At 40.5% G+C, this 24,779-nt stretch overlaps 2 protein-coding genes across 2 annotated transcripts; one reads left to right on the forward strand and one right to left on the reverse strand.

Annotated features, from left to right (window-relative positions):
- Positions 1 to 588: 588 nt before the first annotated feature.
- efhb (EF-hand domain family, member B) lies at positions 589 to 6,346 on the reverse strand. The gene is given in 14 exon segments (XM_029451903.1): positions 589 to 1,464; positions 1,648 to 1,829; positions 2,290 to 2,514; positions 3,016 to 3,223; positions 3,690 to 3,844; positions 3,993 to 4,060; positions 4,167 to 4,247; positions 4,381 to 4,510; positions 4,626 to 4,736; positions 5,035 to 5,104; positions 5,106 to 5,213; positions 5,628 to 5,771; positions 5,874 to 5,933; positions 6,080 to 6,346. Coding segments are annotated over 14 exon segments (1,758 nt in total). The 5' UTR covers positions 6,149 to 6,346; the 3' UTR covers positions 589 to 1,317.
- A 324-nt stretch (positions 6,347 to 6,670) lies between these two features.
- On the forward strand, positions 6,671 to 15,931 carry rab5ab (RAB5A, member RAS oncogene family, b). The gene is made up of 6 exons (XM_029451770.1): positions 6,671 to 6,868; positions 8,875 to 9,101; positions 9,993 to 10,144; positions 10,960 to 11,082; positions 11,248 to 11,341; positions 14,063 to 15,931. The coding sequence occupies exons 2-6, from the start codon at positions 8,936 to 8,938 to the stop codon at positions 14,176 to 14,178; spliced, it is 651 nt and encodes a 216-aa protein (XP_029307630.1). The 5' UTR covers positions 6,671 to 6,868; positions 8,875 to 8,935; the 3' UTR covers positions 14,179 to 15,931.
- Positions 15,932 to 24,779: the final 8,848 nt, after the last annotated feature.

A 24,779-nucleotide genomic window follows, 5' to 3' on the forward strand; every position in this document is an offset into this window, starting at 1 on the left:
CATGGATATGGTGAGAGCACATTAAACAATTTACCTTGCATGTGCATCAATCAGTTTAATGGAAATTAAGAAAACAAAAACAAGTGATTAATATACAAAAAGCTAATGGTTTTTTTATTAGTTATTTTACCGTTTTGTAATCTTCAGACGTGTGCATCAGTCGAGGCTGCGTGCCAACCCGTTTCATTAATCTGGTTAGCGAAACAGATTGCAAACAATTCCTCGCACCTCTTTGAAAGTCTGTGTGTCTGTTTGTATTACTGCACGCGTCTCAGCTCCAAGACGCTTAAATGATGGTGTTATCTCTATGAGACTCACATTTCAAGGTTGATTAATAGAATTACAAAATAAATATGCTTGGGAAATCAAATCTAATACTCCGACAGAACAAGTGATAAGGTGCAGAGGTCCTATATCCCAGTATGTACTGTTATTGTTAAGTGCAGAGCAATTAATAAAGATTCAACACTGTTTCACAGAAGCTTAGGTGAATGAACAAAAGACGACATGTTACTTCCAACAAAAGAAAGATGATAAGTTGACAAAGGAGCGGTTTCTGTGCATGAAATGATATTTTTATTAGGAGTCATTGATTCTCAATAAAAAATACATATAATAGGGAAAACATTTATTTTGTTTGCTGACATGTTTACGTCTGAATTTGTTGCGGTATTAAATATTTGTCTGGTGACTTATGAATAGTTGGACAGCAACACAGAGGCCTCGTCGCTTTGTGTATATTGTTCCTTGTGCAGGGAGATACAATTAAACCAAAATTCAAAAAAGCCCTTTAACTGCCCTCTAAGGGCTAAGTATTTTTGATTAGCTTTAGTCCATTTGCTTATTTATTACGTTGTATTCTATTCAGTGTCATGTGTGTTCATAGTTTTTTTATTTGTTATTTGGAAACTGGTGTAAATATTCAGGCCAGAACAAAAGATAGCTTAATAAATCAAAACAAGTCAAGACTGAGATTACTTTAACACAATCTGTGATTTCAAAAACTAAGACTCAACCTTGATTCAATCACAATGAATATTAATGATACACACATTCTGCTTTGTTCCACCAATATGTGTGTTTTTGTCATTTCCCTACATGCTGCTGGGCCCCCTCCTGAGGCAGAAGATATGAACCGTATCAGTATCAGAAGAAGGTTGGTTTGTATTCAAGATGAAAACCCACCCATACACCTGAATTAAAGTTTATTTATTGGTAGAAAAGTTGCTCCATGATGCATTAATGCCTACTTTGAATACTGCATCAAACAAGTTGTTGTGATGAGGAAACACTGTGCTGGTAAAAACCTCTGGAGTATTACATTGCTTTTATTTCCTTGAGTACGTTACGGAACACCTCGACACAAACCTCCCCGGCCGGATGCTTCATGGACGCCAGCTTCCAGGCCTCGTCGAACGTCTCCTCAGAAACATTAACGCCCACATTCTTGAAGATCTCTGCAATCTGTGAAGAGGAGGACGAGAGTGTTGCTTTCAAAAAACTATTTAACTAAAATAGAAAAAGCGATTTTCATGACCGTACGAACCCTGGATAACAATTGCCATGGTGGCCTCTCCTTTGGGTCCATCCCCTTTACTAAAGCTTATTTTGTTATTTAGTTGCACTGATCTTGTGCATGATGCCTACCTCCTTCCTGGTGCGAGGACAGAAGAAGTGCTCCTCATGAACACCCCGAAGGACATGAACTGATGGATACAGAAGATCTGCGGCAGTCGATGTATCACCATAGTTGTTCATGTCGCTGACTCTCTTTATGCGTGGAGCTGGAAGGTCGGAGCGCACAGACGGGACCCCATAGGTGCGGCTGTCTATGTAACGAGAGACCACAGGATGAGTAAGGATTGAGAGTATATGGAAGTGGATGAAATATAAAATACATTATATTTGCATTTCAGTAAAATGTCCTTAAAACAGGCCTGTGCACCAGGAGACATTTAAGGAGGTTTAAGTTAATATGAGTACGAAGAATTAATGGTTGTAATAAGTTCACTTTTTCCAGGTCTTCTAAAATGTGAGTTCAAACGTGTATGTAAGGGAGAGTGCCTGCATATTGCAGTTCTTGGTTACTTCAGCCTTGACCTCCCCCGTTACTGTACTATACACAGTCTGGCTCCCAACATACATCAACAGGCAAACAAAAAGTAAAATTGTGACACTACAATAAGTTTGTCTTCTATTTTCTTCAGTCTACACTCCACACGTAGCACTGTGGGATCATGTGTCTTTTTAGCTACCTATCATGCACTATACATGTCATTTCTGACTTACTTGATGAGGCCTGATCCCTGACAGACCCAATGAGGGTGGAGGAGGTCATGAAGTGGTCTGGGGCCTCCCTGGGTCGCCTCAGGGTCCTGACGGTCTTCAGTGAGCTGCCGGGCTTAATGGGCTCCAGGTCCTCTGGCTTAATTAAGGCCTGAGAGGCAGGAAGCTGTGCAGATTCTGACAAAGGCTCCGTCTCTATGTTGGCTGGAGGGGTGCTGGTCTGACACTCTGCACGAGACAAAAATAAACAGAAAATATTCCAGAAAATGAGCCTCCAAATGTAACCTCTGCATTATCCATCAATCCATTATCTGTAAACTCTCATCCTATTCAAGGTTGCGGGGGGGGGGGGGGCTATCCCAGCTGACATTGGGCTAAAGCAGGGGGAGACAGATAACCATTCCCGCTCACACCTGCAGGAAATTTAGAGTGCACAATTAATCTAAGCTGCATGTATTTGGACTGTAGGAGGAAACCGGAGAGCCCAGAGGAAACCCACGCTGACATGGAGAGAGCATGAAAGCTCCACACAGAAGGGCCCAAGCCAGCTAGCGGGTTTGAATCTAGAACCCTCTTTCTGTAGGACGACAATGCTAATCAATGCGCATCTGCATCATCCTGATACAAAATCATTAAATCTTAACTGAGTCGTTTTTACTGTCATGCTTTAAGGTTACCATAATTGCTTAGCATCTTAGTAAAAAAATTGATACATTACAATGCACTGACCATTCGTCATAATGCACTGATCACGACTGTTGATAGGCATCTTGTCTTTCCAGTTGAGGAAGTTGGAGAACTCCAGGAAGTTGATTAGTCCGTCCTTGTCTGTGTCACAGTAGTCCATCAGGTCATCCAGAACCGGTTTGCTCACATCCAGCTGGAACTGACGGCACACGGCCTGCAGGTCCTCTTTGTCAATCAATCCCTTGCCTGCCTAGGGATTTACATAAACCGATACACATGAACAGGCTCACGATTACAGTAGGTTTTTACTGTAGAGGTTAGTGTAAGACGAAGATAAGATCCATAGTAGCAGTTGTTACTTTATCACATTTCTTAACACCAGGGTCACATCCCGGACCTTACCTCAAACCAGAGACAACACAGATATAACCAATGACATCAATAATCACTGCCAAAGCCTAAATGGAAAATGTTTATTAATGTTACTCATTATTACACCTGTGCTTTTCCTGCTATGACAAGTAAAAAAGGTCCATTTTGAGAAAGGACTGTGCTCTGATGTCATTGATTATTCTTTGATATTGAAAGAATGTGTTTGGGAAATGATGGTACTTTGACTTTGTACACCTCATGAAGTGGAACAGTATTTGTTCAGGTTACTTTTAATGTGATGAGGAGAATGGTCAGCAGATTGAAAGTATTGGTCAACAACGTACCTTGTCATAATGTCTGAACGCCTGCAGCAGGGACGGGAAGTTGTGGAAATTGACCTTCTTCAGGTGGTGCTGCACTGCGTTGACCAGGCTGCGCTGTGTTTCTCGGCCTCTCACGTACTGACCTGGCTCTGTGGAGTGGATTATAGCTCCAACACCTGTGCAGGAAGCAGGCAAAATGTGATAGTATAATGACTTGAACAAAAAAGCTTCAGTGTACAGTATGTATTTCTTCAGGACACAACACATCTGCTGATGTTCAAAAAATGTAACCCAGGACAAAAGATATTTGAACATAAACTTTACCAAATTCATCCGACGGCAAGAGATTTCCAAAGGTGTGATCTGGTGGAAGATTCAAGGCATTTCCTCTTCTGAAAAGATGGGTTTATTGAGAGAATGACGTAAAGAATTGTTAAAATAAAGTATAACCAGAGGTCACAGACAAGGTTGGTTAAAAGAAGTGTGACAGAAACGTACACATTGTTCTTTTTTCCAATTTGTGGCGCCATCTTTTCCGTGTTCTCAGATCTCTTCCAAACAGGCTTTGGATTGTAAAACCTATGGCACAATAATATGAGCGCAAGGTCAGGTACAATTTATTGTTCCTATAAGTTAGGTATACACTGAATAAACACATAGTGTCATGGAAGTGTAAAACAAAACACTTGTACCCACTTATTTCAGCACTTACTTCCGTGTCTCCCCCAGCCAGTGGAGAGTTTTGCCAAGATTACATCCGTCGTTGAAATGAGGCGTGAGGATCCCAAACCTGCTGTCTTTACTGTAGTGACTCCAGTCGTACTTCCTATCAATCCTCTCACCTGCAGTAGGGCAAGGTGATTGTATTGTGAAAGATAGACATCCCCTTTAAAGATCAACAAAGGTTTTTGGTAGTGACAGTATAGATGAATTGTATTATTTTTTCATTCTTCTTACCAACAAAATAAGCGTTGTGGCTACGAATGTAAGACTCGTGTCCCTCCTGAGCTTCCCTCTCCACATCCGCTGCTGTTTTTGAAGGGTTAATAATCTCACGCACATCTAACCCTGGGAAAAAAGTAACACGAGACATCCAAAAGACTGGACACATCATTCCTACTCTCATTAGAATTATTTATAAACCTAAAACATAACATTTCAATATCTGAACATTTTGGGGGAATAGTGACACAAGTAGTGGTGGTGGTAGTCTAGTGGTACGGCTACCAAATACAACACCAGATGGTTGTGAGTTCAATACCAGGGCTGCCACTATTGTGCCCCTGAGCAAGGTTTGCATATTCAGTTTCATGTTTTTTATTTATTTAAATGTATCAGTTATGACCTTATTTGATCATTCACATACCTCTTACTGTTTTTACACCATGCAGAGTTTGGTCGGTATTGCAGGTGGGAAGTCCAACATGCTGATGATGCTGACCTGCCCACCTGTGCCTTTTTACTGGAGGTGTACACTGCTTCATTGAGCTCTTGTAACTTCTGCTGGAACAAGGTCTTTTGAGGAGGATTTAGTAAGTCTCTGCCCTGTTGGAATCATGTAACAAATGTAGAAGTTACATCAATGTTCTGCTTAAAAACTGTATACTGTATGTAAAGTTAGCATGTACCAAAACAAATACTGAACACACAAAAGTAAAACTGCAACTAATCTTCTTTTTCTTAAATTGAACAATTAGCTACCCCAACAATTACACATTTTGAATGAGGCAAAAAGTAATTACCAAGGGGCATCTTAAAATGCCAACAAGCAAAGAAGTTTTGGTCCTACATTTTTGTAAGACATAGTGTTTAAAGCCATACATCTCCTCTCCAAGCAGGACAAAAACATTAATTGGTATTGCTCTAAACAGCCCACCAAATGTGGGGTATTTAGTTAAAACCCTCCCTTTTGTCCATTTAACCCACAAGGAGGTGGGTGTGCTTATGTGTGGTACTTACAGTCAGGGAAGATTTGGTGCTGATTCCATGAACAAGGGTTGTGGCAACATCTGGATCACTTGCCTTCCCTCTGTGCACTCTGATAGCTCCTGGTTCTGGTTGGGTACTGTTGCGGAATTTTCTCACGACAGGTGGAGTGGGGGGCTGGAAAGTAAAAATGTTGATATGGCATATCAAATAAAGTAAACAATTCTATTGTACCAAAGCACCAAGAGGCACAACTGAGATGGATGCAAATGGTTTTACCCTTGTCGCTTCTTGTAAGCAGGATTTAGTCCTGTCTCCTTCAGGTATAAGTTTCCCAGCCTGGTTTAAAAAAATATTTTATAGTATTCAATGTACAGTAGGCCTATTTGCGAAAACAGAGGTTACGTTTAGCTAATTAAAACGCTACACTTTTATATTCAGCATAGGAGTAAGCAAACGCAAAATTAGCTAGCAAGATCACTTACCCTCGGTATGTTTGGAAATGTATCTGTAACGTTATATTTCAATTGGTAAGAGGTATTTCCGTCCGTCATGTTCAACTTTAATTCACACGTAGCAACAACCGAGTCATTTGTATTTGTCGTCCTCTCTACAGGGAAAACTTTAAACTACTTTTAAGCTAAGCTAGCTAACAGTCTGTTTGAGACCCTGAGTAACAGCGCACCTGTTTTGCGTTTCGTTACCTAGCAACATCAGGCCGTTCAATTCAAAATACTATTACAGGGTAACGTCATTTCGAAATACTTTTTATGTGAATATAAAATATGTAAACATTTGACATTTATACGACTCAACGCTTGTTATGTAAATTGATAGTCAATCAATCACACATATGATGATTGATCCTTATGGTATTTCTGGAAAGATTGCTTCTTCTTTTTTTTTTAAACCCAGGAGTATTTTTCTCTTTTTGGCCAAGTATCCTACTGCAATTCTTAATAGTCTTTTATTTGTTTGTGTCTTGTAGTTTTCTGGAAAGGAACATACCAGTAAATTGGGAATAAATCCTAACATATGATTGGTCCGTAGCACCAGTACGTAGGCGGCTTGTCAATTCCAGTCATACGATCTGTCATCATCCTTCATACAATGCGAAAAGGGAAGTTGAAAGAAGTGGGAGAGGGACATCGCCGAGCCTTATGAGATCTAACGTTACGGTAGCTGTCTGGGTAATCGACACACTGAACAGATACTGAAGTGACACGAAGATTGTCCTGAAGACACCATTCACAATAGCTAGCCTCTTCTTTTTGGTAAGTGAGTAGCTAATATTAGCGTTAGCTCGCTAATGGCTATCCGGAGGGCTCCTCCCGATGCGGCCAGAGCTAAACAACGTTCGCTTACTGTGTTAGCCAGCCCAGTGTCTATTATCTGGCTAGCTAACTTTAGCTAGACGACACTGGAAGGGCCAAGCTAGTTAGCATAGTAACATAACGTTGATAGTCATGTTTAGATTACTTACGTTTAATATAACAAACATGTGAAACTATATTTAGTCCTCTGATTAATGAGGGAGTTCACTAAATTAACGTCATGCAGCTAAGGCTAGCTAGCTGTCACTAGCTGTACACACCCAAAACTGCATCATCTGTGTTTTGGCATTATCAAACGCTATGTTGGGTTAAATGTCAGATCTAGTGTGTATGAGCTTGGTGTGTATGATACTACCCAGATTGAAACTAACGTTACACTGGCACAAATATCCTTTCTTACAGCTAATAATTGTTTTTGACATTTAGAATTTACTAACGCTAGGTAGCTATGTTGCTAACGCTAGCAGTCGTTACAATGCTAACACGAGCCAGTCAACAACAACAACATAACAGGTTATTTGTGGTTAACTGTGTGTCGTAATGCGATTTCGATGAGTTGACAGTCATTTATTTTGGTCTGATACTCTGTATTTACTTGGTTGCTGGTAATGAGAAATGTCTAAGCTACAGAGAGAATCTGTTGTTGCCTGGTTAACATGGTTGCTGTTGTTATTCACCTTAAATCTACAGACCGCTGGATAGAAAACTGCCTGTAACTTAACCTTGAAACATTTCTCCACATATGTGCCCAGACCCGTGTGATACTAATCCCCTTTGTGACAGTCTGCCTCACATAGTTAAAGCTACAAGCAGGAGTTGCCAGCTGTTTGTTGTTGCTGTTACAACAGTCGGTCAACTTAAAAAAAAAATTGGTATAGGTGAGAATCTTTGGCAACTTTGGTAGCAGAAGTTCAGATGCCAAAATATTGGGGTTACTGTCAGGCGGAAATGTGACACTCACTACAGCACCAAACCCTAGCAAGTTTTAGCTATACCTGTTACACTTATTTGCAACCAACTTTTGTTTGGCAAAGAAAAAAACAGTGCCTGGTAATATGAAACTCTTGTTGACTCAGTGTGAAGTAAACTTCAGTAAGTTTCCCTCTAAATACAACGAGGCCTCCGGGTTTAGAATGCTTGTTCTAAAAGATATTGGAGCAGCAGCGTAAAACTATGACATTGAAATTCCTGAATATGTCCACCATTTCTACAAAATGTGCATACACAATTTAATTTCTAGCAGACAACTTGGCTTTTTAGTCTACAATTTCAGAATGTATTCAATAGTACAAATAGTATGGTATAATATATTTTGAATTCTCTATTTTACCAAGAATGGTCCTGAGTTAACATGTTACATGTATGAGAAATGACAGCTACAACACTGGTATGCTGCTTAACTAAATATATATATTTTTTAGCTTTTTTGTAGTTGCTTATATCAAGTTTTGGGAAGTGGTATAAGTTATTAATGAGCTGCACACTTGGACAAGATTTTCTTTGGAAGAAACATACAAAGTTAGGCAGCAGCATTTCTAAATCAGGCCATGTGCATATATTATTATTATTATGTTGTTTACATTAAACCTAGTTGTTAATATAGCGTTTGTTTGTACAGTTTTATTCTTCTGTACTTTAGCCCCTATGTTTTAGGCTCATTCAACTACAGAGAAAATAATTGTCTTATGATTTAGGGCTAAATAAGGCAACTATGTACCCATTGCTGTAATATACCAAAATCTAGACAAGAAAATAATTAATTAGTGCTTTGCTTGTCATAATCATAATACATGGTGGTAGACAATAAAATGTTCCTTAATTTTCTAATAAACACAGAAAACCTGTATATTTTAAATTCAAACAAAAGTTATCTCTTGACATTGATATATTTGAATCAGAGATTTTTTTTATGTGACACTTTGCTTTCTTTTCTCTCTCCTGCTCAGGTATTTTCTACAGTTTTTCACAGTGCGTTAGCGTCCAGAGGAAGAGACCGGGCAGTGTGACATGGCAAGTAGAGGCGGAGCTACACGACCCAATGGGCCAAATGCCGGCAACAAGATCTGCCAGTTCAAACTTGTGCTTTTAGGAGAGTCAGCAGTGGGGAAGTCGAGTCTCGTACTTCGTTTCGTCAAGGGACAGTTTCACGAATTCCAAGAGAGCACAATCGGAGGTATGCATCTTCTTAAGCCATGTTGTGCCTTTTTTTCTGTGAAAAGGCCACAAATTGACAAACTTTTATTTACCTTCTTGTCACGGGGAGACTTGCAATAAGTCACACAGTGAAATCAGCAATGAATATCTAGGTCATCTTTATAAGGGTACAAAGATATCAGTAAATGTATTTGTGGTGTCAGTGTATAGGAACTATAACTGAGAAGAAAAGTAAAAAATACATTCCAAAAATACCATATTGGCAAACAATATGGGAATAAATAGAGAAGAAGGGGAAATAAAGAGGAGATGGAGAATTGTGAGTGTAGCTGGTGCAGTGGCTAATGAGAACAGAGAACTGTAGCAATAATTAATGGGACCTCCATATCTAGTTCCTGGTAAGTCCAGCAGTTTACGTGAGATTAAAGCAGCCAGTTATCATCCACATAATCTTACATTTATTGTCCTTTGGCAAACATGCTGCTTACTGGATATCGTATGGTAAAACCAAATTCCAGGATTTGTGACCCGAAGGTCACTGGTGCGATTCCTAGAACAGCAAAAGTGAAGTTGTACCGGGTAGTTTCCGGGTGTTAGTGTGTGTAACTGAATGAATGTGATCAGGGTGTTTCGCTGCCAATTTTAAATATTTTTTTTTAACAATGTTAAGAGTGAATCCCACCCTAATTATTGCTTCAGCACCCATCCATATTTTGGATTATCAGTATAAAACATGTTTGAAATCACTGGTGCCCTGTTTTCCAAATATGGGCTAAATCAACCAGATAATCCGCCTTTGTATGCCTCCAGCATTGGTCTTTAAATTTTTACTTTCACAGAAACACATTTTGCATAACTCAGTAGCTGCATACCCATTTGTCATTGGTTGCTCCGCTTTGTGCCCTTGCAGCTGCCTTCCTGACTCAGACGGTATGTTTGGACGACACAACAGTCAAATTTGAAATCTGGGACACAGCTGGTCAGGAGCGCTACCACAGTCTGGCTCCCATGTACTACAGAGGTGCCCAGGCAGCCATTGTGGTGTATGATATCACAAATGAGGTGAGTCAGGTGCCAGGTTTTCTGTCACGTGGTTGTTGTTGTTGTTACCAGTGCTGTTTTCACCAACCATAGCTGGAACAACATTGTCGTGAATGATGAAGAGATGAAGGCGGTCTCCATGTAAAAATCCATTCAAGCCAAAACAAAGAACCTTATTTTCCAGTGTTTTGTAGATAATCTTTATAGACATAGTATGTACAGCAGTCACTTGACTCCAAAAAGGTTACACACAAGGATGCGCTGATTTAGTTCTATTCTATTTGTAAATTTAAACTTGAAAAGAGAGTCACAAAAATAGGATGAGGAGACTTAAATGTCAACGTGACTGCCGGCTATGAATTTTTACAAAGCCAGCCGTAATTTTGTTCAACTTCCCTTTTATAAAAGAAGGAAAGCACAGTATGAAGTACCTTCTGACACTTCTTATCAACTTGCTGAAATAATTGTTTACAGTAGGGGATCTTTTAAAGTAAAAAGGTTTTGAACAAAGATTCATTTTCCTTTCAGATCAGATGTAGCTCACGTTTTCCTTCTCGTGTGCATTACATAACTTCTGCATAGCAGTATAGAATCCTGACCCCCCCCCCCCCTCACCATGCTGTGTAAAATGCTGCTTTTACTATACCTGAGGACAATTTCATTTGATTCATATTTCATCAAAAGCATCTTTCAGGGGCCTTGATCGAAAGATTAGTAAAAGCATCGGCAGACATCAGGGGGAGGCTCCTGTTCTCCTCGTCTCTCCATCACATGGGTCGTATTGTTATTTCCACTAACTGAGTCACCCCCCCACCCCTCCCTGTTTTTCTTGCCAGGAGTCATTTGTACGGGCGAAGAACTGGGTTAAAGAGCTTCAGAGACAAGCCAGTCCAAATATTGTAATAGCTCTGGCTGGGAACAAGGCTGATCTCGCAAACAAGAGAGCACTGGACTTCCAGGTTTGTGTTTCTTTAAATCCTAATGACTAAATAATGTAAACAGAAAAAGTAAACATTTCAGATATGTCTGTTGAACGTAAAAAAATATTTAGACGAATTGTCATTTATGAAAAATGTGAGGCCGTTCTAATAAATGATTTCCTGATGTTGGTTTCACTTTCACAGGATGCACAGTCATACGCAGATGATAACAGCTTGCTTTTTATGGAAACATCAGCAAAGACCAGTATGAACGTGAATGAGATATTCATGGCCATCGGTAAGTCTCTCTTATATCTTAAACTTCCTAATCTTTTCTATATGAAGATTTTTAATAAATGTACCTTTTTATAAAAAAATTAAATTAACAGAACTACTTATCACCTGCCCTACTGTTAGTGTTAAGCTTAATTTAAATTAAGCTGATACATCGTTTCACTTGGGTGAACACTCTTTTTTTGTAACCTCCCGGTGGTTGTGGTTAACATAATGGTCCGAAATCCTTTATTAGTCCCACAATGGGGACATTTACATTTACATAAATGGTGCATTTGGTCAGACCTTTTTCTTTGGTTGTCGGCAAGGTGAGACCATCTGTGAGACGTAAGCTTAGCCGGGCCTTCAGGTTCTCTAAAGGACACTGTGTCCTTTGAAGAATGCATCTGAAAGCTGTAGCTCCATTTGTATTTGAAGAACACACGGTTTTCTAGCATAAAGCTGAAAGAGTTTTCTTGCAAGTAAGACCTGTCGGCTCACAATGTAAAGTAGTTTGAGGTATAGAAACGGTGTTGCTGTCCACGATCCACGCAAACAGGTGTTTTCACTTAGTTGCCTGATTAGCCTTCTTCTGAAGCACAGACTGTTCCTGATTGACGGCCGCTCGCTCTCCTGTTAGGCTAGGACACACAACAGTTATTATTGTTATTACAGTGGGTTCGGTGGCATCACGTAATTCCTGAGGAATTAAAAAAAAGCCTGTGTGGGTGTGGCCCATATTTCATTCATTCATCAGATTAAAAAGAAACTCAAATATTGATATTGGTTATAAGCCTGAAAAATCCAGCATTGTTCAGGTTTTATGGTTTTATTTTTTTTGTCATAAACCGTACAAATATCTGATTATCTGATTATTGACATTGAGAACATAGAGTTGTCACAGATTCTTTCTAGAGCAGTGGTTCTCAAACTTTCTGCGGCCAAGGCACACCAAACACCAAGCCAAAATCTCAAGGCACACCTGTGTACATATCCGGGCAAAATCCCCTCTCTAACACAAAGTATCACTGTTATCACTCTGCACATTTATTTAGCCGAGTCCTTGTAAGAAGCTATTCTCCTTCACACGAGCAGAGAGCCTTTGATGTGTCACACTCTAATATTTCCCACTGGCTAAAACGGGTTCGCTTTGACAGATTTTTTTTTTTTTTATTGGTTTATTTATATTTAGGCCAAAGCATATAAGACCTATTGTTTCTATATTGTGAAATAAGTGTGTAGGACACAGTACCGATAAAGTACAGTGTTCCCCTGCGCTGCGCCCCCCCCCTCCCCCTGAAATTCAAGATGTTTTTCTTTATATATATATATATTCACAACTCACTTTTCACATTGAACAGGTGCTCTTTTATTAAATAAACTACACTCTTATGTCATTTATCTCATTTATGTGCACGTTTCAGTTGCTTTGCGTATTTACATTCTCTCCTCTGCTTCGCAAAGGGCAGAGCTCCGCTTCCGAACCCCCACACACGCGCACGTGCGCACACACTTACAGTCAGAGACAGAGTAAGGAGAGAAGTTAGCAAATCTGCGCCACGCACGGACCAGATCCAGCCCAGGCAGCACCCCACAGAGCAGTATACCTAGGGGAAACACTGAAGTAAATAAAAAATGATTCATAACCTTGTGTAAAGTTAAATGCAATAGGCCTAATTGTTTCAAAATCCCACGGCACACCGGGATTTGTCTCGCACCATTTGGGAACCACTGTTCTAGAGGACAGAAATACCAGATACTCTCTGAATAAACCGCCCAAAACTTCTGTTGTAATGAACACTGCAGATATAAAAGTGTGAAGGTGCACTCAGAGTGCAGATCTCAGCCAGGCGTCCCGAAAAACTATCCTGTAGTTTCAGCTGAGAGATCAGCTGTTCAAGCGGTAGATCCGCTAGGTTCCACAACCTCTCTTAGCTTCATTAGTATAATAAATAATCAAAATAAACCCACAAAATGTCAAGAAAGGAAATAGTCTTACACCTATTATCCTTACTAAACACACAAATACAACCCTACACCTTCTGAAATCTCCTCCTCTCTGCTTGGGTGTCTGTCTGCCCGCTTAGCAACGGCGATGTACAGAGCAGCCACTGGGCCTCTGTGCTAAACACACAAACAAAGCTAAGAAGCTTCTTTGCAGCTGTGAGAAGCCCGACGGCTGAGCATCACATATTGATATGGGTCTGTATGTGGACTGGTATCATCAGTGTGATTGCCGATAAGTGAATATCTGTTAGCCAAACAAACCAAAATAAAACTCACCAACCGAGACAAACGCACCATCCAAAAACAGACCACACTGTAGCAGTTGTTGGTGCCCCTACCGTGAGGAGTCGGCAGTCAACCAGGAAATAAAGCAGGAAATAAAATGTGTTTTTAGAGAAGGTGTGAGTCACTGCAAGGGCGAGAGGTCCTTGAGCATACAGTCATAAATGAGCACACATAATATTAGGCTGATGGGTGCGGCAGTATTAAAGATAAGCAAGAGATGAGACGCACACTCTCTCTCTCTCTCTCTCACTCACACACACACACACACACACACACACACACTACCGTTCTCATGATCCCCTGCCACAATAATAAAGTGACTGTAAATGTCATTTACTAACTCGTACAGAGAGGATTTAGTGTCAAGCTACTCTTAAGATTTAATTTGGTGTCTGCACAGGCTGTTATATGATTATCTGTGGTGATGTCATTACTCCTTGCTATGTCATTGCAGCAAAAAAGCTGCCCAAGAATGAGCCTCAAGCAGCCGGAGCCAGCAGCGGGCGGAACCGGGGAGTGGACCTGACGGAGACGGCTCAGCCTACCAGCCGTTCCTGCTGCAGTAACTAACCCTGTTCATCCTTCCCACACACATCCCCCCTCCTCTGCCTCCCCCCCCCACCCCTCCCCACCTCCTAACTGAACATCTGGACATCGGGCTCCTTGGCTTCCTGACGTCAGACCTGACTGTCCTCCTCACTCCCCTGGAATAGCTAAAAGACTCTGTATAGCTGCATTTCTAATACCTTTTTTTTTTTTTTGATGTTCTTTTTTTTTTTTTTATCTTTTTTTTTTTAAGAAGTGTATATCAGTATAATGGATGCATGTATCACTACAACGCCTAAACACATTTTTATCTTTTATTCAGTTGGAAGAATAACCCCCATTTAGGAAAGATGAGTGAGCGAGAAACCTGTGAATGTCTGATTGTGTCGAAGTGTGATTTGCTGATGAGAAGGTGTAGCCTCATTTGTCACTTCACAGGGTTGACTGGGTGCGAATGATGTTGCCTGTGTGCTCACAATCAAAAGAAAACCAAATTGTTCCCATCTTGAGACGCCCGGCTTCTCAGACTGTCTGTCTGTTGTGAGGCATCAATGTATTGAGACAGTGCCAGGAAATGACTGTTGTGCAAATCAAGAATAACTCCCTCCTCACAAGAAGAAATCTTCATTCAAGGCAGAAAATACATTTGGTACTGTCCAGTTTTTGAAAAATGTTGGAAAAACTACACACAAAAAAAAAGTCTTTGAGTGTATAGAAAAGAAAAACTGCCCTGAGCCATATCTGGCTGCCTATTGTGCGTCGCCATCTGTAGAGCAATACGGGCTTGTCACATTGCCGTACATTATGACAACAAAGTCTTTGTAGTGTGAAAATACACAGAGCTTTGAAAAGTGCAGGAACCAACACCAACATGAACATGAGGCCGGTATATGGCAGGATTCTTTTTTTTCATTTCGGCTTTGCTATTTAACAAATGTTTTCATGTTGCGGCATCATGGAGTCCATCACAGGAGTTACATTTTGACACTGTTATGGCTTCACATGGAGCTGTTGAACACCCTGCTATGTGAGTTGCAAAGACTTGAACATACGACTAGTTCTATGTTAAACTCTCGTCTTTGTTAATCCGCCCTGTTTCTGTCCAGGTCAGTATCATTTTGGGTGATCTCAATCAAAGGAGGGGGGGAGGGGGATTGATTTTAGAGTAGAGTTCAGACGGCACACAAACAGAAAATTGGACTACTACCCATTGTCTGAAAAAAAATATACTCTAATGTTGTCCTAGGGTGCAATGTTGTCTTCTTCCTCCTTTTTAGCACAGCTTGCAGAGCTCGTAAGCTCACAAGGAAATTACCTAGAGATTCCGAACAATTGTACAGTTCAATATAGGTCTGCTTTTTTTGTTTTGTTTGTTTTCATCCTCGACCATGTCACAAAATGGTCAAATGTTAAGCAGTGGTGGTCTTTTTAGGTATATGTAGTGTTTTTAACAAAATCCCTCTCTGGTGTCTTGTTACTTTTCTCTGAAATGGTTCATGGTCATGTTTGAAAGGAACTTATATTTGCATTGCACACTGTTGATCATGTTTTAATTAATGACTGCCCTTCGATTTTATACGACGGACTGTATTGGACTTGCTAACCTACAGCTATAAGCAGGTGGCATAATTAACCTTACTGGTGGTCTCTCTCACAGCTTAATGAATTTTAATGATGTAAAACAGCATTACTAGTGATGGGCTGATCAGTTTTGAGTGTCTGAATACAACTTAATAAATTCAATAAAGAGCTCTCTTGTATGGCTTTTTGCTCTGAATATGATGTTGAAGTGAAGATTCTGCTTTTGTTGAAACCAATTCTGTTACTCAATGAAAGTCCAAACCTTTGAGTAGTATGACCTCAACAGATGTTTTTTTTTTATTTGATTACAAAACAACTCTCTCCACAATCTGTACAGATCTGATCTTTGAAACTAGATTGTGAGGGTTTCTAACCAGAGCTGCAATAATGAGTAGATTTAATTCCACAGAGTCCACAGCCATGCTAGCTGCTCTGAAGCTGTGTTTAATCGCAGCGCACGCTTTCAGCTAAACGCTAAAATGCTTGAAGTTTATCTGTTAATTTGACCGCGTTCATTTTTAATTTAGCATGTCAACATACTACATTTGCACACATTTTTGGTTGAGGCTGATAGAAATATCATTAGTTTTGCAGTTATTTTGTCAGAAACAAATGACATGGTGATGGTGCTAGATGAGAAGTTAAGGGAATATGAAAGTTTGTACTAAATGTCATTGCAATTTATCCAATACTTCTATTATTGCATATATTAAACGGGGATTTTTAAATAACTTGTCAAAGTCAATGCTGGAGAGACGGAGATAATCCCACTTTTAGTCCCTAGGATTTAAAAAGACTCACATCTTTCAAAGTCTACACCCCCAGTTATTCAAAGGTTGAGTAGCAGCTCTTGCCATGATGATTAAACTGATCTTTATGTGTAAAATCGTTGAGTTTGGCAATTAATCGATCATTAAAAAAAAAAGCGTTACAGCCCTACTATTAAACACATTTTCCACTTTCTCGGTCGAACTCTGTTGTCAGTCCAAGTCCCATGTTTCTCATGTATTTCCACCATCTGCCTCCTCTCTCAGGTCTTGGCTGTGTTCCATGCTGACACTTCACACACTCCACATCCTCAGACTAGACCTCACTAGCTGAGTGCTCTGAACTCTCAACCAGACTCATCACATGTTTGGCCAAGACTCAAATCTCTGTGCAGAAAAGACCTCCTGCTCCTGTCAATTATAGTTCTTACAAGCTCATTAACAGCCTCTTCATCCAGCACCACTGGAGCCATGAGTCAGGAGTCAGAAAGAGGAGTTGTGAGGCTGAGTGGCACAGGGATCAATAACTGATTAAACTCATGGTCTCCCTCTCCTCGTGGCAGCCTTTATGATGTCCCTCGTGAACAGACGGACAGTGCTGTGTATTAAAGGGTCAGTTCACCATAATTATAAAAAAAAAGATGTTCTTATCTCTAGTGGTGTATAGTCATGGAGGTTCGTCCAGGTTTTGAGATGGTTGACATCACCCCAATATGATGGAGAATGAGATTTTGTTTTAGGTGCTCATTGCATTGAAAACAAAGGTAGCTGCCTGGTTAGTGTTTCATCATGTTGTTTGGCCCTATTAGGAGGAGCTCTGTACGCACTGCTGTTTTGTCCTTTAGTTAATTTCCTTACTTAATTGTATTCATTTCTTTGTTTACTTCTTGTATTTTGGTTATTGTGTTGATTAAGAGTTCTTGTTATTGTTGCTTTACTTCTGTGTAAGTGGCGGACTAAACCCCAGCCTACGCCACTTATTCACTTGTTTAAATCTCCCTATTGCGTTTGTTCTTAATGTTTTATTTATACACCCTTAACAAACATGAATTACTTCAAAATTCAGTAGACACACACACACACACAAAAGAACAAACACACAAAGAGAAAGAGGCCTTAACTTTTGATGTCCGTTAATATAACATCTCACTTAAAAAGCACCAGTACAAGAGAAATTAGGAAGAAAAATCCCATACACACCTAAAATCAACCCACCTCATTCAATCGTCTACACACACACACACCTTCACTCGCACATTCCCACATCCGCCCACCCAACCCAACCCTTTACAAAACACACAAAAAGCATTACCGTTACCTACATGCACAGACAGCAAACCAGTTCACTTGCCAGCCAAACACAAATACACAAAACCATACCAACCAGTTTCTGACAAAGCATTAACTTGTACCAGTTTACATACATGTTGTCAAGCCCCCCTCTCCAACAGTACACACTGCCCCTTCTAAACCTCACACATTCTGAAACCCGTCAATGTCACTGACCAGCGTATTGTACGCATATTCTGCCCGAAGGTGTGCAGGGACAGACAAACCCCCTGAACATCAACACTCTGTCGACAGGCCCACATCCCAACACCTGGTTTCTCCTCGGCAGCCATGTGGCCAGATTGTCCTGACTAAACAGAAATGTAGCATCTCACACATGAACACATCGGCCACAGAATGTACAGACCCACAGAAAATCTCCCTAAACTTTCCACAGAGCAAATTCAGGAAGTGTATAAAGCTCCCTCCACCTGTACCCTGCCATACTCTGGCCCCGCAGAACTCCCTGCCACTGATGTTCTCTTACATCCTTCAGAGCCCTGAGGTTCCTGATCTCTACCAGAGCAGCATAAAGCAGCTCCCCTTTATCTCCCCAAACCTACCCAGGCTGGAGTGGCAAAGGTCAGCACCTTCCCCCTCTTTTCCTGCCAGTCACACGTCAGAGAGTGTGTGTGTGTGTGTGTGTGTGTGTGTGTGTGTGTGTGTGTGTGTGTGTGTGTGTGTGTGTGTGTGCGCGCATGTGCGCGTGTGTGTGTGCATGTGTGTGTGCGCGTGCGAGAGAGAGAGATTGTCTGTGTGTGTGTGTTTGAGAGTGTGTGTGTGTGTGAGAGAGAGAGAGAGAGAGAGAGAGAGAGAGAGAGAGAGAGAGTGTGTGTGCGCGTGTGCGTGTGTGCATGTGTGTGTGCACGTGCGAGAGAGAGAGATTGTCTGTGTGTGTGTGTTTGAGAGTGTGTGTATGTGTGTGAGAGAGAGAGAGAGAGAGAGAGAGAGAGAGAGAGAGAGAGAGAGTGTGTGTGTGTGTGTGTGTGTGTGTGTGTGTGTGTGAGAGAGAGTGTGAGAGACAGAGAGAGAGCGAGAGAGTGTGTGTGTGTGTGTGTGAGAGAGAGAGAAAGAGAGAGTGTGTGTGTGTGTGTGAGAGAGAGTGTGAGAGACAGAGAGAGAGAGAGAGCGAGAGAGTGTGTGTGTGTGTGTGAGAGAGAGAAAGAGAGAGTGTGTGTGAGAGAGAGAAAGAGAGAGAGAGAGAGAGTGTGTGTGTGTGTGTGTGTGTGTGTGTGTGTGTGTGTGTGTGTGTGTGTGTGTGTGTGTGTGTGTGTGTGTGTGAGAGAGAGAGTGAGAGAGAGTGTGTATGTGTGTGAGAGAGAGAGCGAAAGAGCGAACGATCACAAAGATTACAAATAAATAACTAATGACATTTACAGACATTGTTTCTACATTGCATAAGTAATGTAGTACTCTACTTTCCCACAATGTGCCCTTTATTCATGTTGACAAGCATCATTAACCACAGAGATGCAAACTTTTCGAATGGCATTTTACTTTCATCACAGCGGACCTTCGTGTTGCCAGAGAAGCTTAAAACAAATGTTGGACCGTATGAGTCACGATGTCCCATGCTGCTTTGTGGGAAGAGCTGCCCATCTCACTTTGTCCAGAGAGTCAACATAACAACCCTTTGATGAAAAGTTCAGACATAAAATGAATACCGACCACAGTTTTCGATTACAATCTTTCCAGAGGGAAACTCTAACCCCTGATCTTTCCCACTGTCAAGGGCTCTGTGCTACCACTCAAACAGATCCTGGAAATGTGCATTTTGCCCAGTGAAAGAATGTGGTTCATCCTTTGGAAGGCAGTAGCAAAGACTTCCCCCCCATTTCCCTGAATTGTCATGGAGAAGTTGAGTATAAGCCCTCTTCTTTTGAAAAGACCCATTTAAAAGTGCAGTCAGCGAGTCAAATTCAGCTAATATCTCCTCACAGTCAGCTCGCTGTCCCTTCTGTGTGTGTGTGGGCTGAAAATAGAAATAAAAACAAACAAAGGGGCTTGGACGCTACACTATTCCAGCCAATCAGCAACAGGAGAGCGTTTGTGCTCATGCACAGGACAGGACAAGAGAGAGGCCATGGACAAACAGAAAGAACCTCATTGTTAGTCGAATGTTAAAGCTGATGGATATATCATGGACACGTTCACTCCTCAGACTCTGCACCAGCCCAAACATCGTCCATCTCTGTTTGTCTGAAGATATCAAAGTCTTCTAACCAAATGCAGCTGTTACCCGACCTTTCAACATATTTCCTGGCAACAAAATCCATTTTTCAACCGGGGAAGCATATAACTATCTGCAGCCGGCCTAAGGAGAGATCAAAGTGGCAACAACTTTTCTTGTGCGTGTTTTGACATTTTTGGTCATTAGCCTGTAAACAAGTTGTACCAAAGTTCACATGTAACATATCTCCACCTCTGTGGTTAATACTGATCACATTTGTACTCAGTGCTGTCTGTCACAGCTAGAATTGTTTGTGATTGTTTCACTTCCAAATCTGGCCCTTCTCATTTTTTGGCAGAGCTTCTTACGTGGAAGTCAAAAACACTGCTTAAATGTGCCACTGAGAATAAATGCTCACTTATAGCAAACACTTTTCCTTCAACGGTATATTAGAGGGTGTCAACACGTTTAAACTCTGAATATCTGGTCTTACTTTTGTCTAAATTGAATTTGAAACTCCAGAGTGAAACAGCGAGGCGTTGGACAGAAATGCATTTGACACTTTCACTCTCAGAATTAAATATTTGTTTACATTTCAGGGAACGTGCGTTATCATATCCATCCACTGTACATTTGACGTCAAGAAATCCCCAAATAGAGTATTCAATGGATTTTTAATGGTTTCTTTCATAGCTAAAATATACATAAAATGTATTCAGGACACCATGTATCCATGTACATTTGTTTATAAATGTCGTGTAGTTCATGTAGCCTTTTTTAATGGAAGACATTTTTGACACGTCGCAGTAGGAAATGCACAGGTGTACATAATAAATAATTACTTAAATGGATTTAGCTGCTTTAGTTTGCATGTTGGCTGATTCTCGTGGTATACTAGTACACTTGAATAGTGATGTCGTTAATGTTATCAGAAGCACCTGTGCTTTTTCTAAATTAACACACCTGGTTTAATCAATTAACTGAGACACTCACAAAACACTGTTTGGCCAGTTTTCCTGCAGGCCTGACAAATACTCCACAAATATAAGGAAACTACACTACACTATTTGAACCATGTATGCTTTACTCCTTATTACTGGCTTAAAAATACATGTACGGTTCAATACTTGTAACTGCATTTCACTCTGACTGCCACGTGGGGGCAGCAGTGCACTGTATACGATATTCCCATTAGTTCAACCATCTCTGGCAAAGAAATGTCTGTTTGCAAAAATAGCCCAGAAAATAACATCCCTCATTCACACTCGTACAAAACTGATGCCATTGCAATTACAATGTTGACCTGTTGGATTGATCTCCACTTTTCACAGCAATTATATTTCATCACCAGCTACGTAGAATGTCAAATCTTGAGTTGGGCGAATTGCAAGAGTGACAATGCAGCATTAGTTAAGAGATACCTGCAACAATAATTATAAATAGTTCACAGTTTAGTTCTTGCTTATAGTTTGTATAAGGTTGTTTAAATTGAAAGAAACTTAATATATCAAAGAACAGGATTAGGATCATAAGCACTCAAGATGACCTGCTGATTGGTATTTGCATGTATTTCTTGCACTGATTGAAACAACATTGACAGGGAAAAAGAAAATTATGGAGAGAAATGGACCCGGTACCATGTCCTGGGGAATCAGTCATCAAATGAACCATTGACCATGTTTATGACAGCTGTGGTTCTAAGTGAATCATTGCTGTGGCGTGTTTACTGCACTTACCACATATTACTTATTCCAAACACAGTGCTGTTGGTGCTGCCAGACATATAAAATGCATGATTTCCTGTGCTGTGCACCAGACAACTTTTGCTTTGTGTTTAGAAATATAAAAGATTTTGTGAGCTGCTAAGTCAATAATTTCACCGCTCATTATAGAGAATAGCAAAACAGAAATGTGAAAATTATATGAATTATTACTCATTTAAGATAGATGACAACCTTTTCCACCTTTACCTGTCATCTAAAAGAGATGCCAGCAGACAGGAAACATCAAAGTGCTGTTTGCCTGCATGCATTTAATTAATTAATGTCGAGGCAAAACCCAAGGTTAGACCTCCTGAAAGTCACGGCCCTCTGTGATCTCCATAGCCGGCGGCATGCGTCACCTGTCCTGGCTGTCACCGTGACGGCCCAGGGTTACCAGTGACAGCCTCATTACAGGATGGATAACTCGGCCGGCTGAAAACATTTCCATTATGTTCCTCGTGATGTTATGTTGAGCAATGTTCCAGTGATGAGGAGAGGGTCACTTCTGCAAACTTTTCACTCCTGAGCTTCAGGCTGTGAGATATTTCGTCCACGTACGACCTGCAGGCTAAAGAAGGGGCAAAAGGAGCGGTTACCACAGCGACAAAACCACAGCAGCCCTGGCTCATAAGCGTCTGTGGTTTATCACTATGTGAAAGATGTTTATCTAATCCACCCAGCTCTCCGGTGGCTCACATCTTGACATCTTGAAACAGGTCATGTGGTGTTGTAGTGCATATAAATATAACATTTTGAAACAAGGCATTGATATGGTGGGCTACTCTAAAATATTGTGCTTTGATATTTGATATGCTACGACAGCAATGTCCGGGACACCCACTGAAAGGGAGTCTTATCCTGCCCCATGGACACTACACTTTACATTAACGTTAATACTCCACATCTTACTCAATACCTTACATTAATGCACATTGCACATATTTATAGCATACTGGGAACTTTTACATACTCCTTGGTCAACGTTTTGCACATTCTCTTAATTTCAAACACTGCACACGTATTTTCATTTTATTTGACATATTTTAATATATTTTTCATATTTCTTAATGTGAATTATTCTATTTGCCCTGTTTATTAAAGTAATAGGGCAGGGGGGTAGTGTTGAATGAGGGACCTAAGGGCCAAATGAATAAAAGATAAAGAAACATACCAATGTAGATCAACAACTTTCTTGGTGCTAAATGTCTGCAATGAAGTTGTAGGTGTCTTTAAATCATATTCATTATTTTTGGTCAAATATTTAGCTCTGGACAGATGACTGTATGTACAGGATATATGTAGAGTTTTCTAAGTTCTTGAAAATGCTTTGACAGTTCATGTTTAGACATGGAAATAAAAAGAAATCCAAAAAATGTAAAAGCTCACATTTGGTGTTTTACAACTGCAAGTTTAATTGTATCGTACTTCACTATTTAATATCCAATAACAAATGTGTCAAATGTAAAAACTCACAAGCAAAGAGAGAGAAGAAAGCAACAATGCATTGCCTCCTTGCCTGCAGGTGGTGCAAGTGTTAAAATTGCAGCAACTGTACATTTACTTTCCTATAGAGCAGTCTTTCTCAAAGAGTGGTCCGCGGACCACTGGTGGTCCGTGAGCGACCGCTAGTGGTCCGTGAGTATATTGGATAAAATGTCACATTTGAAATGAATATATTATAAGTTTAAAGTGTTTCTCAAACTGTAAACATGACTAATATAGACTAGAGTGTAGCATATATGTAGAGTAGCTACGTAGGTTCGTTTTACGTTCTTACGTCATAAATGATCTGCGCGGTCAATGTGAGCCGCGGTCAAGATGGATCGATGGCTGTAGACCGGGTCAGTTAAACGAACATTAAATCAAAAATCTGACGCGACAGTGAAGGTTCATCGTCCTGGTGCAGGTGATTCAGCAGCTACAAGTGGTTTTGTGTGCGTTACTGAGTCCCAGGAGAGCGGTTCGCCGTGTAACCACCACCCGGCTGAAAGCTTTGAAACTCGGCTTGAACGTGGAAAGTCCAGCGCTAAAGTGAAAAGTAAATATCACAGCGACTACATAAGATTTGGATCTTTTTGGACTGGAGATGAAGAGGATCCCAATCCACACTGTATTTTGTGCTACGAGTCGTTGGCAAACGAGGCTATGAAACCTGCAAAAACGGGAGTAAAACAAAGGATGTTCTGCCTAAATTAAAAGCAGTTGGACTCGAAATTTGCATTTGCTTTTCTTTTCTCCAGCTTTCGGGAGTTTGTAAAAAGAATTGCTCGGAATTCTTGAATCTATTTGTGCAGCTCTTTCCCATTTAAAATGTGTCTTTTGTGTTTTCCGTCATTCAAGCTAAGCGCTAACACTGTCAGGTGCTTATAGGTGGTGCAGATTGTCAGGTGATACGACTGAACAGCTCCTCTTTGTGGAGAATCTTTCCGCCTGCTAAATATAAATGAGTGAGTGTGTGCTTGAACAGAGTTTTGTCCATCTGTAATTGCAGATACCATGGAAACTAGTCTCTAGTCTGACAGTCTAGTCTCTGGTTGGAAGTGGATAAAAAAAAACTAGCAGAATGTACAAAAAAAAATCTATTCATCCTATTTCATCTATTCCATGCGATGTTTCAGCTTTCTGATTATATTTTTTAGCAGCTCCTCCACACTGCTAACATTATGAGCCTTCTGGATGACTGTGAATCTTCACACACAATATGATGAGAAGAAACTCTTTTGGAAGCGAAATACTGAATATTTCATTTGGTTTTTATATAGTTTTGGTCGAATTTCAAACAAAATACAAGCCGCTAAAAGACTAGTTTTAGTTTCTAGCAAACTTTACTCAAAAAGGAGTGAATTGTATAGGGACTACTTTTAGCTGTGGATTGATACACATTTGGTGGCTTAGTGAGTATTTCTGGCAGCAGGACGGTCTATGTGAGATTTCAGTCCCCATGTTCATGGTATTGAAAGATGTCACCCAGCGCAGCGTATCTAGGTGGTTCATTGATGTGTTTGCCGAAGTACA

Source organism: Cottoperca gobio, chromosome 16, assembly GCF_900634415.1.
Source record: "Cottoperca gobio chromosome 16, fCotGob3.1, whole genome shotgun sequence".
Lineage (NCBI taxonomy): Eukaryota > Metazoa > Chordata > Actinopteri > Perciformes > Bovichtidae > Cottoperca > Cottoperca gobio.

What these genes read in the sequence shown, in the direction of transcription:
- rab5ab (XM_029451770.1), top strand. Translation starts at nt 8,936, where the DNA reads ATGGCAAGTAGAGGCGGAGCTACACGACCCAATGGGCCAAATGCCGGC. An exon ending in AGAGAGCACTGGACTTCCAG is followed by an intron (nt 11,083 to 11,247) that starts GTTTGTGTTTCT and finishes TCACTTTCACAG; the next exon opens with GATGCACAGTCATACGCAGA. An exon ending in TGAGATATTCATGGCCATCG is followed by an intron (nt 11,342 to 14,062) that starts GTAAGTCTCTCT and finishes ATGTCATTGCAG; the next exon opens with CAAAAAAGCTGCCCAAGAAT.